Source organism: Semicossyphus pulcher, unplaced genomic scaffold, assembly GCF_022749685.1.
Source record: "Semicossyphus pulcher isolate SPU_LCO1_2020_fin unplaced genomic scaffold, fSemPul1.0.p SCAF_11, whole genome shotgun sequence".
In the NCBI taxonomy this organism is placed as follows: Eukaryota; Metazoa; Chordata; class Actinopteri; order Labriformes; family Labridae; genus Semicossyphus; species Semicossyphus pulcher.
The window spans coordinates 9,788,096-9,808,401 of NW_027211615.1; the positions used below are offsets into that span (position 1 = coordinate 9,788,096).

Genomic DNA, 20,306 nt, shown 5'->3' on the forward strand with positions numbered 1-20,306 from the left:
ACTATAACTTTGTAAATGGGCACTGGTATGCCTACTTTACAATCTAAAGGAATTAAACCTGAGAAATTCCTCTTGTCCTAACATACTCTACAGAACCCACAAAGATATGTGTACTAGAATTAGCCTAATTGTTGTGGATCCTGGGTTTGGCCAATATATTGCCTTTTTAGGGGTCAATAGTTTGGGGCTACTTTTATCAACTTTCTCTAAAAGCTTAATTTATTTACTTTATACATTCATATTGTAACTGAATTTGATGATACATGCAATTTAACTGGCTTTATTCTGGTACATAAAATAGAAAAAAACCCAACAACAAATAATTCCCCCGTGAGTTTTTGATTTGAAAGTCACGGCCGGAAGTCCTGTGGTTTGATTACGTCTAACTTGACATTACGCGCACTTGACTGCCAACTTTCTAAGCGCACAGGCGCACTGCTCACTGCCAAACACGGCTGTATTGAACAGAGAAGACTTCACGCGGGTGTCACCTCTGAGACAACATTTCTTACTTTTCACTGAAACTCTGTAAATAAAAGATTAAAGAGGTTTTACGCGCAGCGCCAGAGCTCCTGGTGACTTCTGATCACTTTGACAGCACTGTTGTGTGAGAAATCTCGGCTGTTTTCTGACGGACTTGTTGACAGCAGAATGTGGGGGATCCAGAGGACGCGCTATGCGGACTGTAACGGCTCTGAAGCCAGCGAGGAGACGGAGATTGTTGTGAACATCGGCGGGGTGAAGCAGGTGCTGTATGGGGACGTGTTGAATCGCTACCCGGACACCCGGCTGGCAGAGCTGGTGGACTGTTCACTCAAGTCTAATGAAGAAATATCGTCTCTATGTGACGACTACGACTCTGACACTGGAGAATTTTATTTTGACAGAGACCCTGAAGCCTTTAAGTGTATAATTGAGCTCTATTATTATGGAGAGATTCACATGAAAAGAGGCATCTGCCCGATTTGTTTCATGAAGGAGATGGAGTTCTGGAAAATCGACTCTGATTATCTGGATGAATGTTGTAAATGTCAGCTGAACGAGGTGGAGGATGAACTTGCGGAGATTGCGGAGAAAGTGAGAACTATCCTGGTGGACCGGGAGGGAGATCCGTCTGCAGGAGGCTGGCAGCGCTTCCAGATGTGCCTGTGGAGGCTGATGGAGAAGCCGGACTCCTCTCTTCCTGCGCACATCATCGCTATCGTTTCCTTCATCTTCATCCTCCTCTCCTCCGTGGTGATGTGTGTGGGCACCATCCCCGACCTGCAGGTGGAGGACGCCGAGGGTCACCTCACGGAACACCCGACTCTTGAGGTCATCGAGACGGTGTGCATCGGCTGGTTTACCATCGAATACCTCCTGCGTCTCATCTCCTCCCCGAATAAAGTCAAATTCATGCTGGCTTTCATGAACATTATTGACTTCATGGCCATCATGCCCTTCTTCGTGGTGCTCATTCTGACTTCCTTCGGCGCAGGAGTGATGGAGCTGGCCAACGTGCAGCAGGCGGTGCAGGCTTTACGCATAATGCGCATTGCGCGCATCTTCAAGCTGGCACGACATTCCTCCGGACTCCAGACCCTCACATCCGCCCTGAAGAGCAGCTTCAAAGAGCTCGGGCTGCTCCTCATGTACATGGGCGTTGGGGTCTTCCTTTTCTCCGCCCTGGGCTACACGATGGAGCAGAACCACCCGGACACCCTGTTCACCAGCATCCCCCAGTCCTTCTGGTGGGCTGTGATCACCATGACCACTGTGGGCTATGGAGACGTCTACCCAAAGACCACTTTAGGTCGCTGCAACGCGGCCATCAGCTTCCTGTGCGGTGTGATCGCCATAGCGCTGCCGATACACCCCATCATCAACAATTTCGTGCTGTTTTACAACAAGCAACAGGTGCTGGAAACTGCAGCCAAGCATGAGATCGAGCTGATGGCCCTGCGCTCCGGCGCAGCCGAGCTGGATGCTTCACCCGGAGCGCATAAACATGTGTGCGGCGCAGGGGTTTGGGATAACACCATGCGCTCCTGTCACAGCGACACATACATCCCATTGCTGAAGGATCCCAGGGGAGGGGCGGGGATCCAGACCCCCAGCATGGACACGAGCTTTGAGAGCACAGCTGAGGCCACAGAATATTTCATCTGAGGGACAAAGACGACCCGCAAACACCCTGCGAAAAGATAAACAACAAAACATCCGATTAATTATTCATCCCCAAATTAGGGTTAATGACACCATGATGGAGACATGCTTGTAAATAGCCTCGTGGGCCTAACAGGACCGCAGTAATTTTCTCCAGGGACCTTTGATGCATTTGAGGAATGGCGCCTATTAAAGGGACATATGTGTGAGATATTGACTTGATGAGCTGTGCCTTTGCGCAGTGATTCCCCACAGACACACGCGCGGGTATCTGTTTGAAAAGCCACTACACTGATTTTCCCCATGTAGGCCTCTTATATAACACCCCCCATCCCCGATCCTCACACTCATACTGTAGACTGCACTGTAGCGTATTCCTCTGTACAGAAACATGTATCATAATGAATGTGTTTTTTTAAATAATAAAGAATGGCAGCTGCTCCAGGAGAACAGAGAAGTGTTGTTATCCCATTTTTTTATGGAGGGTGCACAGACATCACAGCAACACAGGAGAAAAACTGTTGATGTTAAATACTTATAAAGACATATATTTCAAAATAAAAGACTATAGACACATTTAAGATGCACAGACTGTGTAGGGAGTAAAAAAGGAAGATATCATCAGGGCTGTCTGTTTCTGTTTCTGTTTCTGTCTCTGATCTTCTTGGACTTATTTTTGTGATGATTGTGAGGTAACGTCTCACATATAAAACCCGTCTACTGAGCAGGAATCTTAAAAGCAGTGACAGTGTCTGTGGGCTGCAGGATCATGTAACCAGCACCAGGACCTCACAAGCTTCCTTGGCTGCAGGACACATATAAAAGGTTTAAATTTTGCAGCAGCCATCAGCACTCTCAGCAGAGGTTCCTCTGGAATAGCATGACCAAGGAACGAGCAACAGGCTGGAAAATAAAGAAAAATCATCCTTAGGATTAGGTTTTTAAATCTCTAAATTATTTATTGAGATTACAAACTTGTTGACTTGAACATCCGAGAAGAAAAGAAAGAGCTGTTGTGAAAAATATGAGATAAAAACCATAAACAATGAGCCCTTCTTTTTACATGAATGCACCAAGATTGCATGCATTATCAGGCTAGTAAGTCATCAGCCATAATATAAGTATCACACGTGCAGTATCTGCATGTGCAACATGTGTCTTTCTGCTTTACAGATTTAAGAAAGGCAAGGATGACTCACTTCACACTGCACATGTTCTCGGTAACAGACTCTAAATTGCCTTAATGGGCGCTGCATTTAAAGGTGACTTTTTCATACTCTGAAAGGTCTCAACTCCTCCACCATTAGTCTGACTGACACGAAGCTGCTGTACAAAGAGAACAATATGAAACTGCATTAATCGGCTCAGTAGGGGAGCTAATCAGATGTATTCATTTCAGACGTCTTGTCTCAGATGTCGGTCGTTTGATTTTGTTGCAACCTCTAGGCAGGATTTATGTCTAGATTTCTTATTTAGGGTGGACTGGATTATGAAGAGTGCTTCCTATTTCACTTTTTAATTACGCAGTAAAAAGTGTAAAGTGTGTGGGCTGAAATATATATTAAAACTGCTTTTTAAAGAAACAGTCCAACACTTTCCCACACTTTTTAACCTTTCTGCAACAATGCTGTTTACATAACATCTTCTGAACAGAAAAAATCTTCAAATCTTCAAAAATAACATTAAAACATTAATTTCTCTGATGATGACGATGAAGGAGAGGAGGAAACGTGTTGTGTTCAGAGAATAAAACACACAATAATATTTTTTATTGCTTTAAGGCCACGATTACAACCTTTTGCATGATTAAGTGTGGTAAAAATTAAAAAGATCATTTAAATGCATTCAGTATCACACCGTCACGTGAAGGACACTTACAAGGTTAGTGTTACATCTTTACACTTTGTGGAACAGCAGCTGTGGTGAGCTGTGATTCCTGTCAGTGAGAAAGGATTCAATGTGTGACTCATTTCACAGCAGGAATTAATCATCCTTAGATACTACTCAAAAAACACATCTCCCATTTATAACCTGGATTACAATACACATCTATCAATAAGCGTAAGTGGACCAGAGTCTGAGGAACGGGAACCACAGGAGCCAAGTTAAAGTATCCTCGGACAAGACAAATGTTGGCGGTTCGATCCCCGGCTCCTGCTCCTTGTCAAAGTGTCCTTGGGCAAGAGAATGTTGGCGGTTCGATCCCCGGCTCAATCTCCTACTTGTTGAAGTGTGCTTGGGCGAGAGAAAGTTGGCAGTTCCATCCCCGGCTCAAGCTCCTACATGTCAAAGTGTCCTTGGGCAAGAGAAAGTTGGCGGTTCGATTTGTGTGAAGGGCTAGCTGGGCAATGCCCTTTGCATAGCAGCCTCTGTGATCAGTGTCTGAGATCAGATCCAGAACACAGAGGCTGAGGCAGGTAATTATTGCAAGAAGAATTTGAAGAATTTATCTACTATACTTTGGAATAAGTGGGTGAGTCTTTTGGTCAGGGAGTCCTGAGCCGGGGAGTGGAGCAGAGCAAGGGCAGCTAAGTTAGCAGGAAGGAAAGCTGAGTATGTTGAATCCAGAGGTCCAAGTGAGTGGTGATCCAGGAGAAATCCAGAGGGTTCAGGAGTGGATTGGAGGCAGGAGATGGGCCGAGCACAGCTGCAGGCAAAGGATACAGGTATGAGTATATCATTCAAACAAAAAAAACAGGCAAGTGAGTCTACGATCTGGCAGCGTGGTGGAGTTGAAGCCCAGTATTGGTAGCAGCATTGATTGTAGATGGTTTGCAGCTGCAGCCCAACCAGTGCACACCTGATCCCACTCCTGTAATCAAGCACACACACACAGATGGAGAGAGAGAGCGTACTTGCTAGGCCCTGAGGAATGGTCGGAAGAATCTTTTATAACCTGAAATAAGTTTCCAGAAGTCGTTTTGAAAAGAAAGTTTTCATTATTAAATGGTTCAAGTTCAAATTTTCTCACTATGAAATAAATCTTTCTCCAGGTATGTTGTTTTTTTGCCTCGATCAGAAATATAAAATGTAAAGTTCTCTGATTTCAACATCACCTGTCACAGCTGAAATTAATGAAGAAGGGTGAATCATCCATCTCTTTCCTGACTAACAGCCTGTCTGCATCAATCACTGGAACAAGATGTCAGCGTGTTTGATCAGTAAGCCGACACTGATTCAGCATCAGCTTCCTCCTCAGTAACGATTCCCCCCCTGAGCACCAGTCTTAGTTCTAGCAGCCTGAAATAAAGATCACGCAGGAGGTCGGGCTGGACTGTCCGCCCACACACGCCTCATACAGGACTCTGCTATCTCTCCTGACCAGCAGCAGACCCACACATGTCACAGGCTGGGAGAAAGGCCTGTGTACCCGCTGACAGGTGGAGCTGGAATGTCAAAGGCGAGCGTTGTGTACGGGAACAATGTAGCAAATACAAACACACACATGCACCTTCATGTTCAAATTTAGATTTACAAGCACAAACACAGGCGTATACAAACATCTCCCCTCCTCTGCACACACATACACATACATTTTTCCTCACAGCCGTGTGTTCCACTCCAATGTGACCCGCTGTGATCTGCTGGCTAATCACCAATTTTTACACCCACATGTTGGTCAACTGTGGCGTTCAGTGGGAGTTTAAGATAAGAGGTATTCCTGGGTATTTATTCAAAATGGTGCTCATTATCGCCTCAGAAAAATAGGCACAATTATAATGAGAATGTCCATCTACAGCTAACGGTTTGTGCAACTAAATCAATACATTGTTTCCTTGCATTCTGCTTAAACGTGGATGTATGGATAAACGTCTGAAGCTGCGATGAAAACTTGTTCGCAGACGATTTTCTGTTCTATTTATCAAAGTGTTTTTTTAATATTACAGACATTTCATTTCACAACCCGGCCGGCTTGCAGCGAGGGCGCAGAGGAATAATTCACATGAGAAAGTCAAGAGCATGCTGTGCCTGCTTCTGTCTCACGCTGCTGCGTTTGCACTTCAGCGTTTCATTAAATCTGGTGTTAAATTATGGATCATGCTTGTAGGATGCTGTAAATAAACGTAGTCTGACATTCTGCCTGAACCCCCAGATATTCTACAACTGTACAACTCCTGTGTTTGCATGTGTAATCAAAGTGATCCTGAGACTCTCATCCAGCTGACTCCCGGCCCTGATTGTTCACTGGTGACGTACTGGGATGTTGGTGTTGAGTTACAGCCTCGCTTGGCCCTCGCTGCACCGCTCTCGGTGACCTTTAGCACTGGGATTTTTTTCTTCTCATGTCTCCTCTCTAAAAATAGGGAAATCCCTGCCTGTACACAAATGGCACACACAAACAAAAGTTCAAGACAAAGTCAAGTTTATTATGTTGAACATATATGTCCCTAAGCAGCTGTGATTTTTTATACATGTACTGTGAATGTTTAAAAGGAAAGAGCTCTGTGCCTAGAAGTTTCCATGTCAAAATCTGGTCCTATTATTATTATTAACACTTTTCTGTTATTTTTTACATTGCTCACTCACATTTCTGTATCCAAATCCACTTTTTCAGAACTCTTCACTCGGTCAGCTCAGCAGAAGTGAATGTGAACTAAACCGTGGGTCCGGACTGCTTTCAGAAAACTGTAGCTGTGTCTCACTTCAAGGGCTGCAGCCTTCGAAGGACAAGGAGCCAAACTGAAATGAGACAGTCTGGTCTACGGAGGATTTCCTGTTTGCATCCCGCCCTTAACCTTGTGTCACCAAATGCCGCTCCTTTCACCTATAGATAGCTAGATAGATAGATAGATGTACTTTATTGATCTCAATGAATGCGAGTTCCCGGAGATATATAACCACTTTGTAAACAGTTACCGGGACATAAACAGGAGGGCCTTTGCATGGCAGAGCATCGGCGCAAGACTGGATGTATCAGGTGATGTAACTTTAGCTTTAACTTAAGCCAGGCTATACGTGACGTTGATAAGTAACAGTCAATTTCTGACTATGCTAATTTAGCTAGTTGTTATAGCCTATGGAGAAAATACAGTTGTATAGTTAGGGATAGTACTGCACAGAAGCCGTTTCCATGGTTACCACATGAAGAGCCCCTGGCGTTTACTCGCGGAGCGCTTGTCTGCCTGTCTATTCACACGAGGAGCGCAGTGAGACCCTGAGATCAGAGCAGGTACGAAGACGGAGTCTCGCCACCCCGTCTAAAAAGACATTTTAACCTTGTGTCACCAAATGCTGCTCGTGTCGCCTAGCAACAGGTCATAACTAATGTCACATTACTTAACCTGTTATTTTAAAGATAATTTGTTTCAAGGCCCCTTTCGTTTTTTTAACATTTGTATCGCCAGCTATTCAATCAATTTGAAACCAAATATTTTTACATTTTAAAGTGTATTCCTCGGCTGCTTGAGAGTTGACGGTCTGGTTTGAAGTGGCGCCTAATGAATCTCGGGATCCGATGGATGCTTCGTGGCCCGGGAAAAGGAGGACGCATTTGTCGAATGCATCTGAAGGAGCCTTCGAATTGGGACAGCCTTCGACGTGCTGCTGTGACGCAATCGGTCTTCAAATACATCCTTCAAAGGATGCAGCCCCTGAATTGGGAAACAGCTTGTGTCTGTGCAAACAGCTTTTTAAAACCATATACCATCTATAAGAAGTGGGCGTGGCCACCACGTCCACACCCATTGGTCTTGTGAGCTCCGTTTTGAGGTCTTGAGTTCGGCAGTTTGTCTGTTACCATCCTGTTTTATTGGTACCACAAGAGACCATATTTTAAAGAGAGAGAACATTGTTACATCTCCATCCTGGATAACAGATTGCAGATGTAGCAAGTTGTCAATAACAGGTAGCTCCGCCCTGAAGCATACCCTGCTTTATCATCAGTTTCCCTCTAAATGGGACCATCATTTACTAAATGAATATCATCATGTATTGTAGAAGACTTGAAAGGAGCTGTTGAGAACATAAACTCATTAGGACAATATTTACTGAGGTAATAAATCAGCTGAGAAGTATTTTCTCATCTGGTTTCACACAGTTCTTTTTGCAACACAATGATGAGCACTTGCAACCTAATGGAGAAGACATTGATAATATTGTTGCATTTCTTCTATTTAAGGTAGTACAATAACATAATTAAATAGTGACTTCATTTTAGTTGCAACTCAATCTTGGTTTATGCTCCACAAATAAACAAACACATGATACTTTAACACAGACAACAGCGACAACAACACCTGTTGTTTGTTGGCTGTTTTAAATGAGTGACAAAGTGTTACTGTTGGCAGACAAATGTTTGCAGTGTCCGGTACAGTTGATCCTGATGTGTCTGATTGCATTAGGGCCTGTTGGATGTAAGTTGCATGACAGTAAATATTAATGTGTGATGTTTGGAAAAAATGAAGTCATGTAGAGAAATGTGAGGTAGCAAGTGATACAAATCTGTTTACAAAGTCTGATATATCAGATTGAGAGGTCAAGGGTGAAGACATCATTTAACATACTTCTAAATCGAAAATACATCACATACGATCGATCCATTATCTATACCGCTTATCCTGTTCAGGGTCGCGGGGGGCTGCAGCCAATCCCAGCTGTCATTGGGCGAGAGGCGGTGTACACCCTGAACTGAGCGCCAGTCAATCACAGGGCTGACACAGACAGACAACCTTTCACGCCCACACCTACGGTCAATTTAGGGTCACCAGTGAACCTAACGAGCATGTCTTTGGACTGTGGGAGGAAGCCGTAGTTCCTGGACAAACCCACACATGCACGCGGAGAACATGCAAACTCCACAAAGAAAGGCCCCGTACATCTGAACAGGGATTCCAACCAGGAACCTTCTAGCTGTGAGGCCACAGTGCTAACCCTACATCACATTACTATTTTGAAAAAGCTGAAAACACCGTATTGTCAATTACATATGTCACAAATATCAAATGCTGAAAGTACATGGCAGCTTGTCAGCAAAAACAGGACGATACTTTTACCTGCCTGTGACTCTAGTCCTCCAGAGTCACAAGTGTTATTGTTTTAAAGGAGCAGTTCGGCCCTGGAAAAAGCCACCGTCAGTCAAAGCTGGTGTTCTCTGTAATCGATAGAGGCAATAATATTTGAAATTGGCGCCATAGCTGTGGAGAAAGTTGTACAAACAGCTCGTGGTTTCACCCATTCTACATTCCTACAACACCCAGCGTGCATTGCGTTTTCCAGTCAAGGACATTGATTGCTGCAGGCAATGGCTCAGAGCAGTACAAAATCTGAAATACAACGGGAATATAAAATCTAAATTGAAAAAAACCTTCAGGTCTGCAGTCTACATTTAAAACCTGACGATTTTGAACGAGACATGACATCGGAGGCGGGCGTCCTAGATTGAGGAAGTGTAGTTTAGCGAGCTCCTGGCCTCCGCCAGAAGACGCTTTTTACGAAGTCTGGCGGAGGTTTTCCAGGGCCCATTGGAGAAGCAGATAGCGTCCTCAAAAGACACAGAGCTAAATTGCATTTGTTTTCTACCATATTTGGGATTAGCCCCCCATAATAGCATGATAGGACTGAGGTTGAAAATTGGTAAACTGGCCCTTTAAGGTGAAGCACACGTGGGCACAAGTATCTTTAATTCACATTTGTGAATTTGATCCAGATCTGGTTCCATCTGCTTGTTCTCGTGTTTAATCTGGATTAATGGGTCCTTCCTTGGGCCAGGCTTCTACCTTCCACGTTTCCAAGTTTCTTGAAAAATAGGCCCTTTTTCTGTACTCCTGCAGACCAACAGACAAACAAACAGCGCTGAAAACCTCCTTGTCGGAGACGTTAAAACACATGATGGGTAAATTATTGCTCTCGGGGCCACACTAAAAGCAGATAATGTCTCCCCTCAAACGCTCCAAATGGGATATATAAATGGATTCGTATCCTGCAGAAGATGGTCAAACACATTCATTTGAATAAGAATGTGTGTGCATAATGCTATGGCTTAACAACCCATCCCTCCCAGCACTATCTCTGCTTGAGAGGTATTTTCAGCAGCAGAAGAGGGAAAAGGTAATCTCCCTGATGTCAGATTCAGAAGAAGAGGAAAAACATGCTCCAGGAGCGTTAATGTGTGCCCAATGCCTTTTCTAACAGGGATGTTTAAAAACGCTGCGTAGGTGCAGCCTGCGGCACTTTGATTCAAGCAGAGAGCCGCATGAAATTGCATGACAATAATTACATAGATTAAATATGACCTTCTACAAAATAGCAGAGTCGGATGATGCACTCATCCTGTCTGCAAAAAGATAACCATGTCCTCTTTTCTTCCTAACCTTGTCGTTCCTTCCACTTCTTTAAAAGCGCAGAATGTTCTCTTGCAAAATCCTCACGTCTGCCCCTGAGGGAGTTTTCAAGAACACAGATCAGAAATAGCTGGGAAAATTTATAGAACCTGTAGAATATAATAAACATTAATTTCATAGCTCGTGCTCAGGTAATGTATTACCTCAAATGCATTACTAAATGGCCCTGTCTGTTGACTACGGCAAAACATTTCAAGATGTCAAAGTAAAGTGTGAAACCACTACTGCCGTGCCTCAGCAAACTAAACACTGACCAGTGAAGATGAAGTGCAGCCTTCTGCTGTTTGCTGGTACATTTACCCAGGACCCATAATAAATGGAAAGGAAATATAGCTGCAGATGCAATATGAGGGAAGTGATTTGCCTGGAAAATAGTTCTCACAGCAGAGTCTCCTTCTCTCCAGAATGACTAATAGAAATGTGGTCGGATGCAGAGCTTTTGCTCCTGCAGAGTTGAATAAGGGTTTGCGAACACTAAGTTTCCAGTGAAGACAGCAGCAGGAGAATACTGAGTGATAGTTATGGGTGCACTGATACTGTGTATGTGTGAATCCAAGCGTTTAATATAAATCAGCGGTGAGTATGAGTAGTGGTTGTTACCTTTTATCTTTGCTTTTAATGAAAATAAAGATTTATGCTCTGAGGGCAGAACTGAACTGTGTTAGATGTCCCCAAATTTGGCCTCAAGAGACACGAAAAACTTTCCAGAGAGACATCCACCTGAGACGAACACAGAGGAAAAATAGAGCATGTTTAAACTCACCACTTTCTTCTGCGAGATTTGGCAGAAAAGTTATAGCTTCATTTTTCCAGGTTGTTATCTGAGTTGGGTTTTTTTTATGGTGCTTTTTATATGAAGTAGAGACTGGGTGGTTCGGGTGGTCGCAGTTTAATGCTAGGTCTTGAGAAGGTGATGTGGCACTAACTCAGTAAAAACATCTGCGGTGGCTTCCTTTTCAAATACTCACTGACATATCCGTCCTCAATCAGGCCTCTGCTGCTCTATGAACAAGCTGAGTATCTTTGTGTAAAGGCTCAGGGGGCAGTTAGTCCACATCACACACTCTCCTCTGGAAAAATACCTGTCTGATTATACTTATCGGTAATGCAGTACACCAAGGGGAGCAGCAAACTGTTTATATCTATGCTATTATATTCTCCCATTATGCTTTATTGGTTTTGTTCATTATTGTTTCTGGAGTCTAATATGGAAGCATTAGTTATTGATATGCCGGCACAGTGGGAGTACAATAGGCAGCTCAAATGTGTTATTGCTCACTGCTTGTGGATGTCTTTGTTATTTTAAATTATAACGCTTTCACTTTGAAAGAATCTCAGCAAATCTGTTTGACCTTTTGACCTTAAGAGAGCTTCGAAGTTAGATGAATGTTGATTAGCCCACATGGCACTGAAATGTTGTAATGTTTAATTATAGCTCATTGCTTGTGAATGTTTGTTCTGTTCTTTTTAATTACACCCTTTTTACTTTGACAGAAAGCTCTGCATATCTAAACGCTTGAGGGGTGCATTGAAGAGAGGCACAAATTAAAACTTGTCTGACCTTAAGAGAGCTTTGAGGTAACATGAACGTACACAAAGCAACTCAATGCTTGCTATATTGCTTGTGAATATGTTAGTTCTGTTCTTTTCAACTATACCACTCTTATTTTGAAATAAATCTGTGTGTGTGCCGAAGGTAGGTGCAACCTAAAAACCATGCACAAAATTCACTGTCTTGTCCCGCCGCTCTCTCTTGTCAATAACTAACCTTAAACTGAGCGCCCCCTACAGGCCTGGAGCATTTCCGTTGGTCTGGATTTGCAGCGTTTTTCTTTTGCATGTGTTTTCTCGATTTCTGTGCGTTTGATATTAATGCATTTGTTTTTGCTTTTTGCAGCATGTTTTTTCATTTGCAGCACGTTTCCATCGTTGCATTTGTTTCGGACTTTTGCATTTGTTTTGCAATTTACTACGTGTCTGAATTTGCAGTCCATTTCTTATAATGGGAATTGTTTGGCCTTTTGCAGCACGATTGCCCTTGTCGGCCACCGTACTTTGAGGTTACAGGCGCCGGATACTCCCATCATAACTGGGCCCTCAGTTGCTAGCAAGACTCTTCTCCTCTGTAGTCCCCCCGGTGGTGGAATGAGTAACCAAACTCCATTCGATCTGCAGAGTCCCTCTCCACCCAGCTCTTTCACACAGCTCTGCATTTAATGATATCGATAATGATGATATTGAAGATGATGATGATTACAATATTCATGATGATGATGATGATATTGACCTTGTTGTTGATGGTGATGTGATGATAATGATATACAAAAAAAAAAAGAGTGCTTCCTTACGCCCTGTGCACTGCCTGTCGCTTTGAAAATAAGCATCTTCTAAATTAAACTGTCACGCTGTAACATTGTAAATTATTGCTTGTAAAGATTTATTGGTGCCGGTATATTAAGCATACATATGCTTATAATCTTTATAATGCTATAATCTTACTGGTGTTTAATGTTCAAACTTTTCTGTAGTTCTCTGATTCGAGGTTTGAGGCAGCTCCCATTCGTGTTTGTATACATATAAGGAAGTGCTGTGATGCTGCTCATATACATGAAGGTACGCTTCAGCAGTAAGGGAGACAGTGTGCAGGACTTCTTACTGTTATTTGGAACCTGTTTATATACTAGAGCGCTTAAAAAAATATTGGTGTTTTGTTTTTATTACAACAATGAATCAAAAGAGATTAATACTGTATGTTTCCTTTGTCAACAAAACAATAAAACAGAGTGTTCTTTTGGCTCCATGGTGAAGGTTTTTGCTACAACACTTGCACACCCAGAGCTGGACGTTTCACATACAAATATTTCAACTCATTTGATAATTTATTAAGAACAACTAGCGAAAGCATAGTCAGTGTAACACGACAGTGCTGCAATATATAAATAAATAGATTGAAGTTTATGATAAAACTATAAACTAAAAACTAAAACTATAACTATAACAGATGTCTCTTCATTCATATTTGAGTATTTAATTCCAAATCAGTCTTACTGCCAAAACGTCCGTTGCCTTTGAAGTGTCAGTTACAGTTTAACATTTTGTAAAATCACTCTCATGTCTATTAGCTAAAAATTAAACTAGAGTCAGCAGGCAGTTAGCTTAGGTTTACATACAGGGGAACAGCTAGCTTGGCTCATGTCCCAAGTTTGAAAAATTAAACGTACAATAACAGCTGAACCTGAAATATTTGCACGTTGGATTTGTTTATCCCATGCAAACAAAAGTAATACCACACTTACAGTAACCTCGCTGAGGTGGATTGAATCATCAAGGAATATTTTCAGTATAAAAACACCTCTAAAATCCCAAATTCATCATTTTTGTATGGGTACAGACGAAACAACATGTTAGTCAGCTTTTGAGCGGCCCGCCCACAGAATGAACTGTACATATGAGTCTGCCATTTGCCACCAGATGGAATTCTTCTCCCCCTCTGCCATCTGCTTTAAACTTTTTCTTAATACAGCTAGCTAGGCTAATTGAAACAACCAAAACAACCTCCAAACTAGCAACCCACACTTGACAAAGATTTGGACTGGACAATAAGGCAGCCTCGATAAATAATTGTCAAGATAAACAAAGAATATGTTAAGAATACTTCTATTGCCCGGATTAAGCTTTGAGTGCTAATGCTAGCTTATCTACGTGCTAATGTTTCACCAAAACTAGAAAAACAACCAACATGGAATGTTTTTCCTTTATTGTGGAGTAGCTAATGAACTGTACAAATGAGTCTGCCATTAGCCACCAGATGCAATTCTTCTTCCCCTCGGCCATCTGCTTTAAACTTTTTCAGGCTAGTTAGGCTACTTGAAACAACCAAAACAGCATCCAAGCTAGCAACCTACATCAAATGGGCAAGTTTTGACAAAGATTTGGACTGTATAAAAAGGCAGCCTGCTTTGTTCTCTGGATGAATAGAGATAAAGAATATGTTAAGAATACTTCTTTTGCTGGGATTAATACTTTAATACTAAACTTTTAATAGTGCTAGCCTCTGTACATGCTAATGTCCCACCAAAACAAGAAGTACAACCAGCTTGGAATGTTTTTTCCTTTATTGTGGAGTAATGAACTGTTCATATGAGTCTGCCATTAGCCACCAGATTCCTCTCCCCCTCTGCCATCTGCTTTAAACTATTTCAAAATACAACAAGCTAGGCTACTTACCAACCAATACAACCTCCGAGCTAGCAACCTACACTGGAGTAGGCAAGTTTTGACCAAGATTTGGTCTGGATAACCTGCTTGGTTCTCTCGATGTTTAGCTGTAAAGATAAGGAAAAAATATGTTAAGAACACTGGGATTAAGCTTTAATGCTAGTTTTAGCCTCTGTACATGCTAATGTCCCACCAAAACAATAAATAAAACCAACATGGAATGTTTTTTTCTTTATTGTGAAGTTATGATTTGTTCACAAAGGTCTTTATTCACCCCCCACAGCGCAAACAAAATATGTCTGGCTATGTGGGACTAGCTTGTGAGGTGAATTTTGGATAGAGTCAAGCAAGCTGTTCCCCCCTGCTGCTAGTCTTTATACCATGCTAGGCTTATCAACTCATGTTGCTCATGCTCTGTGTCTTATATAAGGTATCAATAGTTCTAAGGATATTCTAATTTAACTGGCAGCAAAACTTTAAAAAAAACTCCTTTGAAAGTGAAATTCAAAATATTAGTGCTGAGAAAAAGTCAGATTCAGCTAGTTTGAAGGTCAGTGTGAGGCAGCACTATTTCCCCCAGGCTTTTTTTTTTCTTACCAATTTCACTGAGGGCAGGAAAATCATGTGAAATCTCTCCTTGATATTCCGCTGTTAGTCTTTCAGGGTGACGTCCCCCAGAGTAAGGGGAACAGTCTTTCAGCAAATATGAATATGTAAATTAAAAGTCAGAATCCGTGGCGTGTTTATTCATGCCGTTACACTGTAATCTATTGTAGCCTGTTGTGTTTGAACTGTCATTTAGTTGAACTGCATCAAACATTGTTGTTCTGGCTGCTTTGATCTGAGCTCTGCAGTCTGGATTAACAACCTTCACATTTATGCCAAGCACAGTCTCCAGTTGAACTTGGGCTTTGAAAGCAGCGTCCACTGACAGCTTCAAATAACTTGTTCAAAGCCGAAGCTTGTTAAAGCTGCCTCAGTGTATTTAGAAGTCAATCCATACATTGCATGGCATTTTTGGCTAATGGGTTTAATTAGAAGGTTCTAAACAGCGGCACATGAAAGAAATAGAAACAGACGGCTCTCCTGTGTACGGGGGCTGCATAACAAGGAGCTGTGACTCGGTCTGCTTATCGTCTGGTACAAGTTATTCTTTCTTTCTTCTCTGTCGCATAGCTCTTGCTGACAGTCCCCACTTCAAAATGGCTTACAAAGGGCAAATTTCACTGTGTCAGCCATGTTCGAGTGGCCCTGTGTCACTTCTGCTGATAAATGAATGGACATCTAATTAAGGAAATTGGCCTTGAGAGCACAGCGGCAGTCATAGATCCGACCTGCTTGCTGATGCACTTGCCACTGCTGATTATCTCATCCAGACACAGTGATGTTTTATGGAGCTGAACGTAGTTGTCCAGTGGTCTCCTGCTGCAATGATTACAATTAATTTAGGGCTGCAGGTCATAAAAAGAGAATTGATTGAGGGTGACATCAGGCTTTATACCTCCAACGGGACACACGATTTATATCTGTCACAGAATTACTCAAACACACAAAGGCACACATAGGCTAAGTCAAGACAGCTTTGCATTATTGTAATTGCCTTGGGTCTCCCGGCTAATGTGACAGACTAAGTGAAGTTTCATTCAAACATTGGGATATCCATCTTATGAAAGACGCATTAACCACACCAAGGAGATAGATTTCTGCCACAAAAGTAAAACTCACTTTTGAGTCATAAGCTTAAAAGAGGCTTGTGCTTCCAAACAGCAACATTTAAGAGATGTGTGCAGAAAATTAAGTGGGAAAAAAAAATCAAGAAGGAACGGGACAATGGTGGAGGAGAAGCTAATCCTCTCGTTGCTGCTAATGCCAGGACACGACTCCTTTCCATTGTTTTTATGTTTTATTTGTTAAATTTCTGTGAAAAAAGCAAATATTAAGCTTACAGAGCGATTCAAAACTGACTAAACAGTCTCTACCAAGGGAAGCAAATCAGTTGCTTTCTTTGTGAGTTAGCTTAGCACAAAGACTGGACACAGGGGAAGCAGCCTGCCGGACTCTGTCCAAAGCTAACAGAATCTGGCCACTGTAACAGGACTACAGTTAACAGTGATAAACGACTAACTTTGGATCAACTTTTCAGTTTTTGTATGAATAAAACAAATGAGATATGTGTTAATAAGTAAGATTCAGAGGGGCTTGTAGGCAGACAGAGCCAGGCTAGCTGTTTTCAGTCTTTGTGCTAAGCTAAACAAACAAGCTAATGGCTGGAACCTAAAGAGATGTGAAGGTGGTATCTATCTTCTTCTACCAAAAGAATCAGTGTGTTTCCTGAAGTATAGAACTATTCCTTTAAGTGTAGGATTACAGACAGGGGGCACTTAGCCTAGCTTAGCATAAGTCATTGAATAAAGTGTTAATGATCATTTTCACTTTTATTTGAGTTGTTTTTTGCATTTCTCTAATTTGTACTGTACTCGTACTTGTACTTTTTGGAGCTACCTGGCTCTTTAATTTCCTTCCTACCTTATCTTATCTCATGAGATACAACATACTACTTGGTGAGCTTTACAGGTGCTATTAACAATGTAGCCAGCCTTGCTGTTTTCCCCTGCTACAGTCTTTACTATGCAAGTCCAACCAGCTCTTGGCTCCAGTTTCATAATTAACGCACAGACATTTCTGAATAATTGATTACTAATACAGAGATCCTTGCAGGAGCTTGTCAAATGCGTGAATCAATAAGTCAAGTTAAATTAATTCCTTGCTACTTCAGCTCAGTCGGCCTTCACAAACAGCTGGCCTGACCCCTTCCTATGCTCATCAGTGACACATGATCTCCCTCAGTAACCTTGACATAGTTCCTACATGCTGTGAACAAGTCTCTGCTTGGCTCCACGTCGACCGACCCAACAACAGGTGAAAGGTCTGACACAGGCGCTGCATAAAGCCCCCCTGGGCAAATAAAGCTGCATGATAATCCATATGAGCTCAGTGTGAAAGGATGTCAGAGAGCCGATATAAAAACTTACGGCAAAGGATGTGAGGAGTCATAGAGGAGATTTAGACGTCAAACAGTGATGGAGTGCTGTGTCCTTGTCTTTTGTGCTCAGAGGTAATTACACTCCCTTGGCCCCGTTTGTCCCCCTGCGTGGGTCACTGTGGGTGATTACAGATGGATGACAATGAGGAGATCAATCTGCCATGGCTGGAAAGAAAAATTACAGAGCGAGACACTAAAGGAATCAGAGTATCTACAATAAAGATTTTGTCTCTTACAGCAGCCGCGGATCAAAGCTGCAGGGATCATAAATGGTGCTTCACTGCAGTGGAATATTTACATAGTAATTAAAGAGAGTGGATGTGTACAGTCAAATGAGAATGGTGGTAATTTTTCTAAGGAGGCTTTCAGCAGGTCAATGGGAGAGCAGAGCTGTTGTTTTTCCGGGGGGGCGGGATGATGAAAAAACAAAGATGTGGGCCCGGTATATTTAGATCTTCACAAGTAAATGTTGGTGTTAAAAAGAGACTGTGAGAATTTGGAAAGAAGATATGAAGCAGTCTTGCTCTAACAGCTGAAAGGTTCAATTCATGAGCAACAAAAGACGGTATGAAGGAGACGATGTATACGCGGGTTTCACTCAGACGGCCTTATTTGGTCTGGTATGAACAGTAGTCGGAGATGTTCCCCTGCTCAATATCCTCTCAATGTGACACATTAAGGAGCACTTTCGAAGGGTTTTATATTCACAGCAACATTTTCCCTCAGTGTTTGTTTCCCTGGGTCAATATGTGAAAATGACCCACTAACAGCTAATAGCCTACTGATGTTCCTTCTTTACATTAAACCATCAACTTGACTTAATTATATGATTGTGATGAATACTTTTTTTCAAGTTCCAGATTTTTAGTCTGCTTCTGGCTCATGGTTTTGATTAAACAAACTGGGGTTCAACTTGCGCAAGATTTCATAGATCTCATAGTGCGAAGAACAAAGCCACACAAGAGTTATAGGGAAAGGCATACTGTACAATAACATGCTGAAAATACACAGCCGACGCTAACAGAGAGTAACATAAACATCAGTGCAAAACTAACTTACATATTCATGGACGCACACACGATAAAAAGAGTCCATCGGCGATCACTGGTGTCTCCGTAGTAGGTGCAGTAAACAAGTCCGGGCATGTCTCTCTCACTGCCGTGTTTCGAGGGGATGCGCTCAGGAGCGATCAGAAACGTGAGTGATCAGACACGTTTTTACATAATTTTAAAGATCGATCTCGGGATTTATGGATTGATATTGGTTCGTTCATCAGAAATTGATTTTTTAAACTCAGCTCTATTGACACCTTCTATGGCCGGCAATGTGAGTACGTTTGGCACCTAGTAAAGCCGGCCAGGTAAGACGCCCTTGTAAAGTCAACAATGTGTGTATATGTTGACACCTAGTAGAGCTGGTAAGGTGAGAAAACCTCTCTAAAGCAGACAAGGTTAGTACAATTTGACATCTGGTAAAGCCAGCTATGTTAGACTCCCTTGTAAAGTAGACAAGGTGTTAGGGTTAGGGTTAGGGTTAACTCTGTCTATCTATCTGTCATATTGGCTAGGCTTCATTTTCACCCCCTTCTTAAAACAGTCTAAAGCCATAAACAAGCTGATGGAGCAGCATCCATAAACAGATGCTTCACCTACTCTCTTAACGTGCGCCGTCAATGCTTCCTTCTGTCCTCCATCACTTTTATTTCCATTAAGTTCCAGTTGATTTGATTTTATATATTTGGTTGATACTGTTTTTTTATTTTCTTTCACCTTTGTCTCCATAGTCATCTGTTAATGTTTCATTACATTTTGATGGACAAATAAATAAAATGTGTTATATTTCTTCAAAGGTTAATGCCTTCCTAGGTATGTCTTGGAATAGCAAGGGATCCTCCATCAAAACCTGCATTCATGCAATAAAAAAGCCTCGATTTGTGGCAGGGTGTTAAACACGGCCTCCATCTCGGAAGAGCCTCCTAATAGCCCATTTCCCTGGAGAGCACAGGAGGCCATTTACAACAACCAATCATACAGTCAGAGAAGTGGCCTCAGCACTCTTTGCCTGTAATGAGATAATGCACAAATGCAACAGCTCGATCCTTTCCTCGCGTTTATGTTGTCATGTAGCGCGATGATTAACGAGCGGCGGAATGAGATGAATAAAATGTGCGTAGGATTATGATAAATGAAGATGCAGGTTAATGCGCGGCATCGTGCCGTTTCTCCACACTCGCCACCTTCAACCGCTTGATTAAACATGCTAGATGAGGGCGATAAGATGCAATGCATGCTGGTCCTGAACGCGCACAGGTTTGAGGCATAAACAAACTGCTGTCAATCTTGAGTAACAAAGCGTAGGGAGGTTGATATAGGGCTCAGTGGGAGGGTTTTGCTGTTGTTAAGTGCTTGCATGGTGATGTCCTCGGGCTTCTAAAGGCAGCCAAAGTGTGACTCCTCTCACCTACCTTCAGGTTAGCTTTTAATGAGGCGAACAGCCTTTTTTCTCATTTCAGACCAAGCTTAAAAACACATATAAAGATAGAAGGTTAGTATGACCTGCAA

General features: G+C 42.3%; 1 protein-coding gene across 1 annotated transcript; it reads left to right on the forward strand.

The window, feature by feature from the left end:
• The first annotated feature begins 454 nt into the window (after positions 1 to 454).
• LOC138584726 (voltage-gated potassium channel regulatory subunit KCNF1-like) lies at positions 455 to 2,602 on the forward strand. The gene has a single exon (XM_069657032.1). It carries the CDS (start codon positions 652 to 654, stop codon positions 2,146 to 2,148), a length of 1,497 nt encoding a protein of 498 aa, XP_069513133.1. The 5' UTR covers positions 455 to 651; the 3' UTR covers positions 2,149 to 2,602.
• The last annotated feature ends 17,704 nt before the right edge of the window (positions 2,603 to 20,306 follow it).